Source organism: Chamaea fasciata, unplaced genomic scaffold, assembly GCF_029207755.1.
Source record: "Chamaea fasciata isolate MVZ Bird 193981 ecotype frontalis unplaced genomic scaffold, bChaFas1.0.hap1 SCAF_5, whole genome shotgun sequence".
NCBI classification, from domain to species: domain Eukaryota; kingdom Metazoa; phylum Chordata; class Aves; order Passeriformes; family Sylviidae; genus Chamaea; species Chamaea fasciata.
In genome coordinates this window covers 66,903,642-66,919,603 of record NW_027094090.1, presented here as the reverse complement: position 1 = coordinate 66,919,603, position 15,962 = coordinate 66,903,642, and the positions used below count along the sequence as shown (strand labels likewise).

Genomic DNA, 15,962 nt, shown 5'->3' with positions numbered 1-15,962 from the left:
CCCTTTCTTGAGTGTTTTTCCAGTCAAAGGTAGATGCCTTTCTGGCAGTTTCAACATAGCTGCATGGAAACACTCGCTGTTGGTCTTTCCACAGGATAGCTTCTCCAATTTCTGTTTCATAAGCTGAACAGATTGAGCTCTTTCAGCCTTTCACAGGGAGGCATTTTCTGCCACCCCCAAATAATGCTTGTGGTTCTTTTCCACACAATTTCCAAGTAGCGTGCGATACACAGAAGGTCAGACTGGATGATCTAAAGTCCCTTCTGGCCTTTATATTCTCTGAATCTCTGCCTCTGTGAATTCATTAACGTTTGCAAGCTCCCAGAGAGCTGCCAAAGGCAAGCACTATAGAAATGCAAAGCGTTGTCGTTGCTCTGCGCATTTCCCTGGAGCTGGGTGAATATCGCAGGGCATCGTCTGTGTGTATTCCCCCAAATGAAATACCTGCATTCCTCACTCCTGCAGTGCCCTTTTCCCGTTGATTCTCTGCAGCTGTGCTAACAAACAAGTTTATTCTCAAGTCAGGAGTCAGAAAAAGGCAAATGTGAAGGGGCAAATCTCTGCCTGGAGCCCCGAGCAAAGAGTGGCGTGTTGTTGTTGTCCTGGCCCAGAAGCTCCACGCCAAGAGTTATTATTAGCATCATGCTTTGCTTTCTCCTCGGCTCCAGGTGCCCTGCACGTGGCCTCTGCCTGGCTGCAGCACGGCAGAACTCTGGGAAAGACAGATGTGGCCCTTGTTGGGGGCTTTTTCCCCATTCTCGAAAGGGAGAAGGGCTCTGAGCGTGCTGCCTTGTCCCCAGGTTTCCAGGGCTGCGACAGATGTGGAGAGCACCCCAGAATGACACAGGAAATGTCGATTTGCTCACGTTTCATTCTGTCGCTGTATTCATTGGGGAATGCTTGTTGGACTGCCCATTATTCTTGGAGGGAAGTGTTTTTGGCTCTCAGAATTCCCATGCTGGGACTCGATTTATCTGGTCAGAGGATAGAAGCTGAGCCTCTGACCTGTGCTTCCAATCAGTGACAGCAAACGCTCTTCCAGCCAGCACAGTGGGCTGCTGATGGACGAGACACTGAGGAGGAATCCTATTTTATATATTTCACCTGTTCCATGTTCAGAATTACATGGTTATTATATAGGGTGTTACACGTGTGCGTGAGTAGGTGTGTAAGCAGGACAAACACATTGGTCAATATCAAATAGCAATCAAATCACCATAAATCAAATTGCAGACAACCACGGCCCACTCCCAGATAGTTCATGAACTGAAAAAAAAAGCCTAGAGTCATCAGATGAATGTGTTGGCTTTGCTTTTTTTTTTTTTCTGCTCTGTGTTTCTGGTATTATATGAACTGCTGAGTAGTATCTGTGTGCGCTCCCCTACCTGCCTGGCAAAATTAGATTAAACTATGTGTCATAGACACCGTGCTATTAAACAATAATGGTGATTCTCCTGCAGCACACACCTTTTTAGCGGAGCAGCTGCCTCAGCTGTGAGCGGATTAAGAAGAGCTGGGTTCTGCTCCCAGATCAGGCTGAGCACAGCAGGGTGAGCAGGGTGGCACAAGGGTTTGCTCCTGGTGGGGTTTAACATCCTCCGTGGTTCCATATGAGTCAGGATGAGCTGGTTCTTACAGCCAGGGAATGTGGTGAATTGTGTGGATTCAGCTTAGCACTGAAAGTGGCCAAGTGGGGAATTTAAACTTCTTAGCTGTGTGTGATAGACCCAGCCAGGGAACAGCTGGTGGAGAGACTCTTTTAGCTCTAGGGGTAACAGCTTGTGTACTTGGGGGTGCAATAGGATTAGACAGCAATTTCCATCCACCTCGAAATAACCTTGCACAAGAGGGTCAGGAACCTGGAGATGTAGGAACCCATAGCTCCCTATTTGTTACATTATGTTCTAATTTAAAAAAAAAAAAAAAAAAAGCTTTTGGAATCAAGTTTGACCTGAATATAACTCCGTTGGCTCCTGCGTTCTTGCACCAGGGATTAATTTGGCCCTTTCTACTTTTATGTAATGAGCTGATTGCCACACTATCTTATCCTTGTTACACAATCACCCTTGTCTGGCTGTGTCCCTGGAGCACGGTGTGTGTGTGTGTGTGTGTTTCTAGATCTAGGGTCTCACCTTCCCTGCCTGTGTGTTTAGTCCTAGAGCCTCACCCCGACTTACACTGATATATTGTGTGCACGTTCAGCCTCAAACAGTGTGTACACGCAAGAATCATTTATCATCTCATTTACCTCTGGGAACTGAGGGCCTTTCTCCTTTGGCTGGCTGTGACCCTTCTTCAGGGGATAGGGAAAGAGTGAATGGTACCATCAGAGACCTCATTTAAACAAGAAGGAGCATAGGAAAATACATTCTTTATTATTATTATTATTATTATTATTCTGTAACAACAAGCCAGAAATATAATATACCTTTAAAAATTTTCTGTCTCATGCCAAAGAAACCTCCATTCAATCGTTTTAGAAAATCTTGTCGCTCTCCCTCAAACGGTAACAAAAAAGAAAAAGGAATTGCAGGTGCCATCTGTCCCCCTGCAAGGGACGTGCCTGCCTGTCCCACAGGTGGATGTGTGGGGAAGGGGAGCGGGGGGAGCAGGAGGGGTGTTCCTGGTGGCCCTGCCAGCCCTGCAAGCCCCAGAAAGCCCTTTCCTGAGGGCAGGCACCTGCATGTGGCATTGGAGCAGCTGCCTGCAGCAAAGGATGCATGCAGGGGGACTCCCCCCATGCCCAGCAACGCCTGCAGGGACACCAGGAGCTGCTGCTGGCCCCACACACCAGAGGAACCCACTGGCTGGGCACACAAGGAGCCAGTCTGGGCCTCGTTCTGTATCCAGCATCCCGTTCTGTATCCAGCTCCCTTCCTGCTGCTCAGGGTGCCGTGGTCCCTGCAGGGCCTGTGGGCAGGCCAGCAGCTCAGCCCGACTGCCGGGTGCGCTGGGGAACACAGAAAGAGCCTGTGTGCCAACAGTGCCGTGAGGAGGGCACTCCCCACTGAGCCCTGCCACTCCGCTCTGCCTGCAAAGGGACAGGTCCTCATCCTGCCAAACAGAGGATTTGCTTTCCAGCGGGACTCCTCATAGGCAGCCTTCGTGTTTCCCAGCAACACTCAGTTCTCCCCTTTCCTGCCTTCTCCTTTCCTGGGTGGGTTTCTAAACATAGCAGTCCCTTGTCTAGGGTTGAGATAAATTTGAGATAAATCCAGACTTTCTGTCGTATAAATTAAAACAAAAAAAAAAAAAAAGGAAAGGAAAGGATGGGCAAGGTCATCACCAGCCCCACAACACAGGATATAGAAAATATTATTAGCAACAAAGAAAAATTGGTCAGGGCAGGAGGAAGTCACAGGGAAGGTGCAGGGGAAGGAGGATTTCACACCCTCAACCCCTGCGTTGTCCCCTACCTTCTTCCCATTCGTTTCACCTCTAGTCTGTTCCCTTAAAAACAGTCTCTCTCTTACCACACACACACACACACATACACACACACACACACACACACACATATATAGATCCCATTTGTTTTGTGCAATATGTCACCATTATTTGATGCAAGTAAAATATAGATCTATAAATATACCGCTCTGACTCAAGTCCCGTTTCAAGTATGATTGCGGAGTCCAGTGTGGTGAAGGGAGAGGTTCCCCTGAGAGGGAGGCTGGGGAGGGGTTTGGATCCAGCAGGCAGAGCCTGGTCCTGGCTTGCGGGGAATGTGGAGCAGCAGTGACACGCATCCGGAGTCTGCAGTGCACCAGTTCTGCCCTTCAGAGCGGGCTACGCTCGGAGCAGATGGGATGGTTGGAGTGGCTGTGCAGTACATGGGGGAAGAGTCCTTCCTCCTCGCATTTCACCAGCCCCCCTCCTTCTCTTCCTCTTCCCCACAACGTACTGGAAGCTGGGGGGGAAAGCGTGTGCGCGCACTGGTGGGTGGGCTGGCTGCTTCTCCCAGTCCTTCCTCCGTGGCAGCCGGGTCTTCTGCATCCCTGAAGAACATCCTCCTCTGCCCCGTGCATCCCCGTGTTGAAGGGAAGTCATGCTAGAACAGTGCAGAGCATCCTGTCTCCTTGGCTCTGGTGACCCTGGCTAGAGCAGGAGGGATTTTGCCGCTCCAGGCTGTGATTAATGATGTCGTGCTCAGCAGAACCACCTGCGTGGGGCCAGAAGGAGCGAGGTGCCGGCCTGCTTTGCTTCCACAGGGATCCAGTCACAGGAGGGCTCTGAGATGTCCGGCAGCACTGGGATTCAGATGGAGCAGGTGGAAGAGGTGCTGTGCCCCGGCAGGGTCCACCTGCAGAGCAGGCAGCGCTCTGAGCACAGGTTGCAAGCCGAACACCCTGCAAAGCCGGGCTGGCTGCCAGGTTCCTGATGGCAGGGATCACACCATCCACAGGCACCGTGGATGCACGACCTCCGGTGTCATCTTCCTCGCCCAGGAATACCCACTGTGACGGGTTAGAGCAGGTTACCATGGCAATGTGCGCTCTCCCCTGGAGACAGCATTTTATCCCACTTCCAGTGATACAAAATGAGTCCTTATGTTGAGTTCCTTTCATATTTTTTTTTCCCCCCCTCTCACTTTTTTTTTTTTTTCCCCTGTCAGGTCAGAATGAGCTAAGACTAATAGGAGGCACTGCAGTCTGAGGGTTTTAAAATCTGGCTGGGGGACGTCACCCTACGTGACAGTGGCAGTGCGCCCAGCTGTGTGTGTGGGCACACTGGGGTGTCACTGGGCACCCCAGTGATGGTGCAGGGAGCGCCTCCCATGCCAGACCCTTCCTGGGCTCTCCCACATGTGCCACGCCGTGCTCCAGGTTCCAGCCTTCACCTCAAGACCCTCCAGAACTCTGCCCACTCGTTTCGGTCACCCCAGCTGCATCGCCCTGTTCCACGCAGCGTGCTGGCCCCCGTGCCAGCCATGGCAGCTCCTGGGCTGTGTGACTCTTCCCCTGACACCTTTCCCTAGGCTCACACTTCCCAGCACGGCTTACGCTCCTGGTAAGCCGCCTCCTCCTCTAGTCTTTCCTGATGACCCACTTCTGATCTGCCATTTAAACAATTCTAAATGGAGGCTTCATATCCTTACCCTCTCCATTTATTAGAGAAGACATAAAATAGATAAGAACACACCTACACCTTTTTTTTTTTTTCTTTCTTTCATGCTGTGTACTCATTTCCACAGACCGGTGCCGTAATCTCAATAACTTTGCCTCTCTCCGTCCTCTCCTGCCAGTTCCCACTGGCTCTGCACTATGGCTGAGATGTTTTTGTTACTCCTCAGCGGCGTGTGCATGTTTTCTGTCTGAAGCAGAAGGTGATACGCACTACTATGATCAGGGCAAGGTGAAGTGGCTGGATGTGTCCATGGCTGCATGCAGAGGGCAGGTCAGCATGGGCATGAGTGACAGCTCTGCATGTGCAGGTGGGGTGCCTGGCTGCCTGGAACTGGGACTGGCTCTGTGTGTGCATGTTGGGATCAGAGTGAGTCAGTGTGTGTGTGTGTGTGTGCGTGTGCAGGAGGATGGCTCTGCGCCTGTGCACCTGCAGCAGACCACACGTGTGTCAGCTCAGAGGTTTGGGCTTGGCCAGGAGCAAAAGGAGGGACGCTGTGCTGCTCCCTGGCAGCGTGTTAGGGTGATACAGGTATCCTTCCACCTCTAAGAGTGCGAAGGGAAATCTCCCACCGGCTGTTGCCCTACCGCAGGGACCTCGCCTCCCTTCTGATGTAATCTTGGCAGCACTGATCTGTAGGGTAGGCAGCAACTTAGTGTCACACCACAGCAGTGACCTAACGGTGAGGCAAGGACACTTGTGGCGTCCTGCTCCCCACACGAGGTTTCCCACAGCTGCTCTCTGTTTGCAGAGAACTCCTGACAGGATACAGGACGACTCGGGACCGAAGCTGAGAGGATGACACGGGTTCCCAGAAGGTGCCAGCTGCCTTTGCAGCAGGCATGTGAGGGAAGCTCTGTGCAAGGGGCATGAGGCACAGCAAGCACTCGAGGTCTGACTCTACTTTATTTGTCTGGGAGGGCCCAAGGGTGAAAGGGCACGAAACGGGCCTGGGGCAGAGGAAAAGAAATCGAGCCAGGTGCCCTGAGCCCCCAGAAGCATGTTGTACTACTTGGGTGAGTGGAGCAATAGCACAGTCTGTCTGGGAAGATGTATTTTGGGAGGACCCCATGCTTGACTGCTCTCAGGTACCTTTTCTCATCGCTGTCCCCTCCTTCCTAGAACAGTTTCACGCCACGGAAGAGATTTGTTTTTGCTCTTCGTGTTCGCCTTCTGTGTCACCCATGAGTGGCTGCCTCTTCTTCAGCTCCCGGTGGTACTTGGCCATGAGGGAGGCATAGATGCAACCATAGGCAGCTGCCACCACCATCATGATGCAAACGATGCCACAAACCACCCCTGCAATGATCACAGTGCCAATGGCCCGGCGCACGCTCACGGGCCTGTACCGCTGTTTCTGAGGGCATCCCACACTGGGCTCCACTTCTGTTTCTGGGCCTGACTTGGATTTGGAAGGAGCAGGGCTTCCTTTAGTGCAAGGCGGGCCGGTATTGTCCAGCACTGTAGAGCTGTTCTCGTCGTCCAGCTGGGAGCAGTAGTTGAACATCTCCATGGGCACCATCCGCATGTCCTTTCCTTTCAGCTCCTTGGGCAAGGTGCAGGCCAGCTGGTCGATTTTCCCACCTGTTCCAACAGAGGTAACAGGAGTCAGTCACAGCTCCGTGCCCAGACAGAGACAGCAGCCTCAGAACCTCAGCTGGGGTGAGTCCACTCACACCTGCTGAAGGATTTTCCCCGCAGAAGCTTCAACCACATTCTCTGGCCAATATGCTCTGCCTAGGCTGGGTTTGACACTAGAGCTGCTGGTGCATGCTATCTGCATGGGCCAACACATGGAAGCCCTCTAAAACCATTTAAGTCAGCCTCGTACCGTTTAATGAGTTATATAAGTCTCAAGAGAACCACTTTCGAAAGGGAGAAATTAAAGCAAAAAGATAGGACCAGGCTGTACCTTCTCAAAAAAAAAAAAAAAAAAAAAAAAAAAAACCAAAAAACCCCAAAACAACAGATACACATCCCATCTTCTGACAACTAATCCATCTCTGTGAAAATAATGACAGCTGTTGAAACAAATGCTTGAGTGAGTTTGGGCAGCCTCCTTGGAAGGGGAGGGAAGAAAGCAGAATTATGTCTGCCTGCTTTCCACTGATTTTGTGATACGCTAGTCAAGAGAAAAAAAAAAAAAATCAAAAAAAAACCCCAAAAAGTGGAAAGTGGCACTCGTATGCTTGTTTGATTCTGCTCACACAAATGCATATTTCAGACTGCAGTGTAGCCATAGGCAGGGATAATCTCCTTGCAGCAGGGCTGTGATCAGCAGGGATGTGACAGCTGACTGTTGCTATCCGCATGATTTGAGACCCTTTCCTACTCACTGGTTCCAGAAACAGAAGGTCAGGCCTTCAGTCCTCACTCCTGTAAAATGTGCCATCTCTCTTTGAGTTGCAGCTCCTGTGAAAGCATGTCAGCCCATCAGCATTCCTGATAGGTGACATGTACCTTCCTAGTCTTCTGTGTTTCAAGGAAAATCTGGAAATGCAAACTTGTCAAAATGCTGGGTTTGAAATGATGGTTTTACAGCCAGTCTGACTTGGGGCCTGCCTTGTTAATTTGAGCTGTAGGTTGGGTTCTCCAATATGAGTTGCAGTGTTTTTCCTAAGTGTCACCGTTTCCTAAGGTTTTGTGGGGTTTTTTGGTGGTTTTTTTGGCAGCAAACCTGATGCTTTAGAGCCAAATCTGACTTCTAATTCTCTCAGCTTAAGAAAGAGAATAGGACGGTTATTTCCGAGCGCGAAAAGCACTTTTCTCTTTAGGCAGAAGGAGCGAGGTGAATTCATAATCCTAAAATTTTTAATGTTACTTGAGGAAAATTCTTTCTTCTCTCAAGATTAAAAAAAGAAAAAACAAAAAAACAAACAGGTAATAGTTCAGATGAGAAACGAAACAAGGAAATAGGAGATCTAGGGCTGCTGGGGGCTCCACAGACTGGCAGCGTTGCCAGATGAAGGTGCAGTGGCACTAATGACAGCAGGGTCCTCGTGCTTTTTGGCTGAGAGCTGTCCTTGAGGTCAGCCTGACCTGCCGGTTGGATCTGCCCCTGTCTCTTCCCTGTGCCTGCCTTTGCTTGCCTTCCCTGGAGGAGCAGCACTCCTCCCCGTGTCCCCCCCGCAGCACGAGCACCCACCTCGGTAGGAGAACCACTCCATCCAGTGCTTGAAGTCTCGCAGGTTGCAGTCGCATTCCCAGGGGTTGTCCCCCACCTGGAGCTGCTGCAGGCTGGTCAGGGGCTCGAAGGTGACCCTGTCCAGGCTCTGCAGGCGGTTGGACCTGAGGGAGAGGGAGCGGAGAGCGGGCAGGTCGTCGAAGATGCCCGAAGGGATCTGGGCCAGGCCGTTGATGGAGAGGTCCAGCTGGCGCAGCAGGGCCGTGTGCTGGAGCAGGTCCTTGTCCAAGGCCCGGATGCTGTTGTTCCTCAGCTGCAGCTCCGTCAGGTTCCCCAGGTCGCTGAAGATGTTCTGAGGGAGCTGGTCCAAGAAGTTGTTGGATAGGTCCAGCCTCTGTAGGGCGGAGAGGTTGGAAAACACCGCTCCTGGCAGGATGCTGAGTTTGTTGTTGAGAAAGAGGAAGGTCCTGGTGTTTGTGGGGATGTCTGAGGGAATGGAAGAGAGGCCCAAGCCACTGCAGTCCACTTCCAGGTTGCCGCTGTTACACTTGCAGGAGGAAGGACAAGCAAAGAAGGACTCGGCAGCACACAGGGAGAGCCAGCAGCCAAGCACTGGAAGGTGGAAAGCGGGGAAGGAAGAGGGCGAGGATTAGATCAGTGCTTTCCCATCCTCACCCACCACCCTCACAGCAGGGCCCTCCACTGCACTGCCCTGCAGTGTGATGAGTTTCCTCAAGCTCCATTCCATTACTGCTGGCCTGCATCCTGACAGCATGACCTTCCTCTTAGCCTGCTTTGCTTTTTTTTATGGACAAGCGAGCAAATATCCTTCCAGTTTCACAACAAAGTCATATCAGAGCATCCCAGTGGACTTTGCCGGCAGATACTGGAGCACTGGTACCTGTCAGAGGAGAATGGAGCAGAGAGTGGTGGGAAGTGTCACCTCTGACAGAGGACAGCTCTTTCTGAGCAGTCAGGGTGGAGAGAGGGGGGACCAGGTATATTTAAGGAGTTCCAGTTTTTCAGAAACAGATGCATTATTGAAAAGCTTTTAAGAAAAAAATGAAAATAGCCTACATTTCAGGTGTGCTCCTGCAGTTTGAACCCTAATATTTGTGATACCTAAGACTGGGATCTAAGCTTCTAAATCAGGGCATCGTTTGCTTACCGTATTCACAGTGTGTCACATGGGCCTTGTGTCCACTTTTTTAATGAATTATATTACAAAGGGATGACCAAGGCAACTCCTAAAAAGTAACAAGGAGTCCCTAAATCACTGGACACTTGCCATTGTTCTCAAAACACTTTCTGAATCCCATAGCAACAGTCCCAAAAGTATCTCTGAGTGGCCAGTGACCACCCCCATGCAGAGGTGGTAACTGGGTGCAGATCCAGCAGTTGTTCTTATTTAGAAATTCGGACACGTTCTGGACCACAGTCCTATGCAAATCACGGGGCAAACCCTGAATCGTGGTTACCAACTGGGCAGACATGTAAAGATCAGTCTAAACCACATCTGACCAAAATTGCCCACAACGAAGGAAGGAGGAAAAGAAGTGTACATTGGAAATTGACAAATGCAGTGTCAGGAAAAGGGTTAACACACACACACACCCCCTTTCTCCTACACTATCTCAAAGTTAAGGTTGGACAAACCACAAATCAGCGTTTTTTAGAGCTGCTCTGGATTCCAGACATGGGTCCAGATCCTGCCAGTGGCACCAGGGCACAAGTTACCAACTTTCCCTGGGAGCCAGTGACTTTTCAAACTCTCATTTTTGTGACAAAGAAGCATTTTCGACAAGAAAGCAAGCACTGTGCCTCTTGTCGTCATTAGAGGAGTGGGAGTTATGTTTAAGCAGACTATGTAAAACATTTGCATCCTTCATCTTAGCTCCTTTCGTGGAATTGAGATCGCACAATGAATTCCACTATTCTTCAATGTGGGAAGCAAATTCAGCTCCCTCGCAGTTTTTAAGGTGACAAGTTTGAGGGTTTGACTCAGACTGAGGCAGGTTTGTCTGTACATCAAGCCTGTCCTCTCCCTTTCTCACTTTTCTTCAGAGAATGCAGTCACTTGGGCTGGTAGATCCTTTTGAGGGGTGAATGGTAGCTAAAGGGGATGCATTTATTGTCTCGCCTTCCTGAACTGGCAATCAGGTTCTTCTGTCCTGCTTTTCTTCGAGGAACCAACAAGCAGGTGTTTTACTTCTTAATCCTGAAGGTATTGTGGAAAGACTGCCACAACAGAGGGAGCCAAAGGAGATCCACTTGTGCCACTCTCTAGAGTCTAATCTGACCCACAGCCCATTTTTTTGTAGCCCATTTCTTTACGGACTTTGCCTCTGTCAGCGTTGTGCCTTCATACTCCAACCCTGTCATCCTGCACGGGGCAGGTTTTGTGTTCCCAGTGATCCTTGTAGAGAACTGGCAGGTCTGTGGACTGCTAGTCTAAGGAGAACCATCCCTTTGGAATCCTAAGCTATATGACTTGATTAAGGACCGAGGGATAAATGGTCAGGGGTAATATACCAGTTCTCTCTTATTTCATCTGTCTTTCACAATTCTTCAGTAATTTTTTTACTGTCCTACGGTTGAGATGTCAGGTGTACATCAGCCCAGGCCATGCCAATAAATGTGCTCTTTTAAGGAGAATTATGGATCCTCATGGTGAAATGCAAGACAGATCTTTACCCAGAGCACCTCTGTGCTTTCTTGTCATGCAGAGACTGGGCCCCACAGCAGAAATTGCCATGAAAGTAGATCACAGCCTGTGGACTACTGCAGTACAGGTACTGGCTGGCTGGCTGACATTGAATTCAGAATATGTCACAGTCTTGTTGTTGTAGGGAGGGAATTAAAAAGAAAGAACGGGAGCTAGAGTGGGGAAGGGAAAGAGCCATGAGTCATTCAAGTGACCCCCCGTCTTTTCCTGGACGCTTAACAAAAGCCCAGTATTAATAATAGATTGGCAGCTGTGATGATGAGATAACAGCTGCTTTGCGCACCAAGAAAGGCAAGAGCAGCCCGTGTGTAATGCTATCCAGGTGGCATTCTGCTCAGGGCTTATCTCTCAGGATGCCTGGCTGCCTGCGGCGCCGCCTGGGTGCCTGTGGGCTTCCACCAGTGTGTGTGTGCTGGCGGTGGCTGGCAGCAACAAAGTCTCAGGCAGCTGGCTGTGGTTATGTTCGGGAAATGGATTCGTGCCAAGCTTCTGCAGCCGTGTAGGATATGCCAAAAATGTCTTGTTGTTACCCATACATTGCTGTGTGCTTTTGGAAATATTTCACTAAAGTCGCACAGAAAAGAGGTTTCGTTTTCATTCCCCTGCAAGAAGTGCATCCGTGAGGATGGGAGCTGAGGCCAGGGAATTCGTTGTGTTGCTTAAGATGCAGCTCTACAGGAAAGAGAGCCAGTGAGGCAATAGACAGAACTTGAAGCCGTCTTCCAGCCCTACAGAAGGAGGAACAAGAAGTGGTTTTGTGTTTGGGGAAGATCAAGTTACTTTGTGGGGTGTTTGGTGACTCCGGCAGGTAGCAGAAAGCTGATCCAGGTATATCAGATTAAGTCAAGGCTCAGAAGCATTCATTATAAATAATTTACACAGTCTAGTCTGTGAGGATGGATTACAAAGACGTTTGTTTTCTGGAGAAGGAAATAATTCCCCCAGCTTCTTACAGCTGCAGCTCCAAATGTGACCAGGAGGACTGGAACAAGGGAAACCACAGACCTGCTTGGTGTCTGGGCGTGCAGTGGTGAGGGACACTCTCCAAGTGTCCCCTTTAGTCTGCTGTGGTCCCCAGATGCTTCTCTGGGATGCAGATAAATTCCCAGAAGCCCCACATCGCCCTAGCAATGCCTGCTCTGCACTCAGGGGCACCCTAGCAGCTGCCCCAGCCCTCTGGGAATATGCACAGGCTGAGCGTTTACAATTTAATTTGAAAGAGAGCTTCTTTATTTACTCCTTGACTTTCACTCCATGTGGCAGTGCCCAGTAGGAGAATTCTGCCTTCACATCCTGCACTTCCTTCTAAAATCTGTTATGACTTTTGCTGTGAGGAGCTGGGAGCCTTGCTCAGCAGCCTGTGTATAAACTCCAAGCACTGAGAGGAGTCTGCAGCTCTCAGGGTACTGATTTGAGAGATGTTCAGGGTGGATCTTTGTGCGATGGCGTCTGTCGTGCTGTTTCTCACCTGCCAGGCCCACTGGAATTCAGAAGCAATCATCACTCGCTGTCCCACTTTAAGCCCATCTTCAGCTTTAGAATATCACTCTCCCTCCCAGCTAGCCTGGCCTCTAAAGGAATCAGGAATTAGTTCAAACATCTCCATTCTTAGCTGTCCCTCTCCCCTGTTCTTAACCCTGATGTGACCTATTTTCTTCCCACTCCCTTGACAAACAGGGGTAGTGTAGCTGCTACCTGAGCAGGCATTACTTACGACAAGCCTCCTGCCACCTCATGAGGAACCTGCTCCTCCACCGGTGGCCAGCACTTGCAGGCAGCATCGTGGTCTTCTCCAGCGTGTCTTCACATCCACCAGCCAGCCTGGCACACGGCCCCAGAGGGAGAAGGAATGACCTTGCAGCCTGCCTGCCAGGTCCTGGAGGGGGAAAGCAGAACAGAGAGGGTGAGGCTCACCTCCCTGGGCTGAGCTCAGTGCTGTCCTTTCCCCTCCCCAGTTAGTGCTTTGCCTTGGAGGCATCGGTTCTGTTTTGGAGGAGATTTCAGGAGGTGCAGTGTGTCGAAGGCGCAACATTAATTCATTTTGAACCACAGGGCGCAGAAACAAACCCCGATCCACCCGAGTGCCAGAGAGAAGTTTGTGCCCGAATAACCTGCTGTGGCAGCTACATTAGCCTCACGCTCAAGGTTAAGCTGACGAATTAATTGCTAAAGTGACCCTGGGGCTCATTGCTGTCACCTCCACGCAGGCTGGTGCCACCTGTGCATCCTCCGCCTGAAGCACGGCTCGGGCTCGCTAAGATCTGGGCACGCCAAGCTGCTTCTGTCCCCCCTCCTCCTCCTCCTCCTCCTCCTCTTCCTCCTCCCCCGGCTCCACCACATCCCCTCCCCATGCTGTATTCCCTACCGGCGCTTCCTGTCTGTTTTAAGGTAAAATGGATGTGGTGGCTGGAGCAGCACAGCTTCAGCCTGGGGATTTCCCACTGCAGCAACTGCAGGAGCTGAAGAGCGAGCGAGCCTCGGAGGAGAAGGAGAAGGAAGGACCTGAGGCGGGGGAGACTGAGTGGGAGTGTTGAAAAGAGAGGAATCGCATCTTAATTAGTTGAAGGAAAAAATCCTCAGTCTAATTAGAAACCCAAAGACCATAAACTCTCCCCTGACAATAAGTGACTGACAACAGGTTTCAACTTCCCTCCCGCTTCCCTTTTGGATGCAGGGAGGCAGGAAAAGATGAAACCACCACAAACCCCTTTCTGTCCCCCTGCGCACTCTCTGACGTGCCACCCACAGTCACAGCAGCGGCTCGATGGACACATTTCAGCCAGAGCACTGAAAGAAGCCGTTCTCCATCCCCTCCGAGGGGCTCTGACAACATCCGCGGCAGCTGTTCTAGCTGGGAGCTGCGCTGCCACCAGGACACTCTCCCCACACACGTGCCAGGTGCCTACCCTCCCCGAGGCTCCCAGACTGATTTATTTTACATGGGAGGGTAAACCACCAGGAAATATTAAAATCAGCATCTTGATGAAAATTATGAGCGGGTTCGGCGCCTAGACCAGCACGTTTGCGAGGCTCTTTAGATCATTTACCTAAATGCCAATGCAGCAAATACCTCTCGTGGTACAGAAAGCGATTTAACCTTCATCCTCTGCAGCCCCCCGCTCCCCAAACCGAGCTGGAACCCTTTCCCTGCAGTCCCCACCGAAGGAGAAGCTGCAACAAATAGCTGTCCCCATTTGGTGCCTGCGCTCGCCCTGACCGAGGAGACTTTTCAGCCTCCCCCGTAGAAACGTCTCCATCCTAAATGCCACCCCTGAAGTCTCCTGTCCCCGCCCGGCCATCTGCAAAAGGGGGATGAAAAGCTGCAGGCACTTACCTGGAGGGGCTCTGCCTGCAGCCACTTCCACCCGACTCCCCGGCCACTGCCCGATTCCAGCCTCTTCCTTCCCTCTCCCTCCTTGACTTTCACTCCCCGGCAGCAGGCTTTCCGTGTGCTCTATTTAACTCCCTCCAGCACTGGAATAAACGGCAGAGTTAAGCTGACAGCCACAGAGCCTTATCTGCCTGCTGGATAGCGCCAGTCGATCAGCTCCAAATCCCGTTGCCAAACGATCACGTCCTTGCTCTCGGCATCAGGGGCAGGCGCCTGCCATGCTCTGCCTTTCCCTCTTCCCCACCTTCACTCCGTCTAACTTTGTCAGGGTTATAGATAGCTCTGTTCCTTGTGCTCTTGCCTTTTGGCTCTGTTTTGTAACGCCCCATCTGTATCAGCTGGCTTGGTTCCAATTAGGGGGGCTCAGCAATTAAAACAAAAAAAAAAAAAAACAACAACAACCCAAAGCCTTGGGTGCTTTGTGACTCAGTTTCCCTCTGCAGTGTCCCCTCAGCCCAGGATCCCACACTCAGGCCCTGCACTGGTGTCTGTCCCACCGTGCTCTGTGCCTTTCACCCACGGTGTCCCCAGGCAGCGATGGGGGCTGAGGGCAGGGCTGGCACCCCCAGGTGTGAGGATGGGGACAGGGTCAGGGTTTCCACCCCCGGCTCTTTCTGCTGCAGCAGGGCAAGTCCAGCTCTTGCACTCATTTCTGGTACCTCACAGGCGCCTCTTTCCCTCAGGCTCAAGCAGAGAGTGCAGGGTGGGAGGAGCAGCCATGTATAAATAAGCCTTTTCCCTATGTTTAGAATTTATTACAGTGCATAGTGATTAACACCTGTTCAGGCTTTAATGCTGTCTCCTGCACTGCAACATGCACTGAGATGGAGGGGCCTTGATAAACCCGAGATTATTTTAAAGCGTGTCACATATATGCCGCACTCCCCACTCCATAGATAGCAGCCACCCTGTGTGCACTCATACACGTGTTTCCAAGACTCAAAAGCAGCTACCTTCATGTACAAATGCACAGAGTCACCAGCCTAGCTTGCATTTACTAATGTGCGCACCGAGCCGGGCTTGCACATGTGCTGGGGACTCTTCTGTAACCCACATTTATTAACTTCCGTGCCTTCCACAAAGCTGCCTGCTTCTCCAAGCACACCATATGCCCAGGTGGCAGAGCAGTAGCTTTGGAATAGGTGGAAAGGTGAGGGTCAATGAGCTTCTGCATTTACACTTGGAAGAAATATGTTCGTGGAGGAATTTTAATTCCAAAGATCCAGGGAAAAAAAAAAAAAAAAGAAAAAAAAAACCACCACAGTTTCTCCCACGCATCTACTGCCCATAAGAACATTATACCCTTAGTGATTAATATTCCACAGTCAGGAGAGAGCAAGAAGGCAGAGAGGATTTTCAAGAGTTTCTTTTTTAAAGGTTTCCTCCGACTTGTCTTGAATTCTGACTTAATTAGCAGTTTTCTTGTGGCCCAAGAGATGCCTTCTGCTCTGCAGAGCACCAGGCCAGCTGCACCCGCTGCCAGTGCAGCACTGGGTACCTGTGATCTTGGGGCAAACAGCACCTGCCCGCACCTCCAGCCTCTCCAGAGCAGCGCCAGATGTTTCTGGCTGCCTCCAGCAGGGGATTTTTCCAGCAGTGAA

The 15,962-nt window shown here is 50.9% G+C and overlaps 2 protein-coding genes across 2 annotated transcripts in view; one reads left to right on the top strand and one right to left on the bottom strand.

The window, feature by feature from the left end:
• The window catches only part of CACNA2D4 (calcium voltage-gated channel auxiliary subunit alpha2delta 4), a 118,233-nt gene that overhangs the window by 66,310 nt on the left and 35,961 nt on the right, over positions 1-15,962 (top strand). The gene's annotated exons all lie outside the window — the stretch shown is intronic.
• Positions 2,381-14,427, bottom strand: LRTM2 (leucine rich repeats and transmembrane domains 2). Its single transcript, XM_066184281.1, has 4 exons — positions 14,305-14,427; positions 12,685-12,846; positions 8,267-8,857; positions 2,381-6,705 (listed from the first exon to the last, which is right to left on the bottom strand). Exons 2-4 carry the CDS (start codon positions 12,749-12,751, stop codon positions 6,251-6,253), a joined length of 1,113 nt encoding a protein of 370 aa, XP_066040378.1. The 5' UTR covers positions 12,752-12,846; positions 14,305-14,427; the 3' UTR covers positions 2,381-6,250.

What these genes read in the sequence shown, in the direction of transcription:
- LRTM2 (XM_066184281.1), bottom strand. Translation starts at nt 12,751, where the DNA reads ATGCTGCCTGCAAGTGCTGGCCACCGGTGGAGGAGCAGGTTCCTCATG. An exon ending in GAGGTGGCAGGAGGCTTGTC is followed by an intron (nt 8,858 to 12,684) that starts GTAAGTAATGCC and finishes TCCACCTTCCAG; the next exon opens with TGCTTGGCTGCTGGCTCTCC. An exon ending in GGAGTGGTTCTCCTACCGAG is followed by an intron (nt 6,706 to 8,266) that starts GTGGGTGCTCGT and finishes CTGTTGGAACAG; the next exon opens with GTGGGAAAATCGACCAGCTG.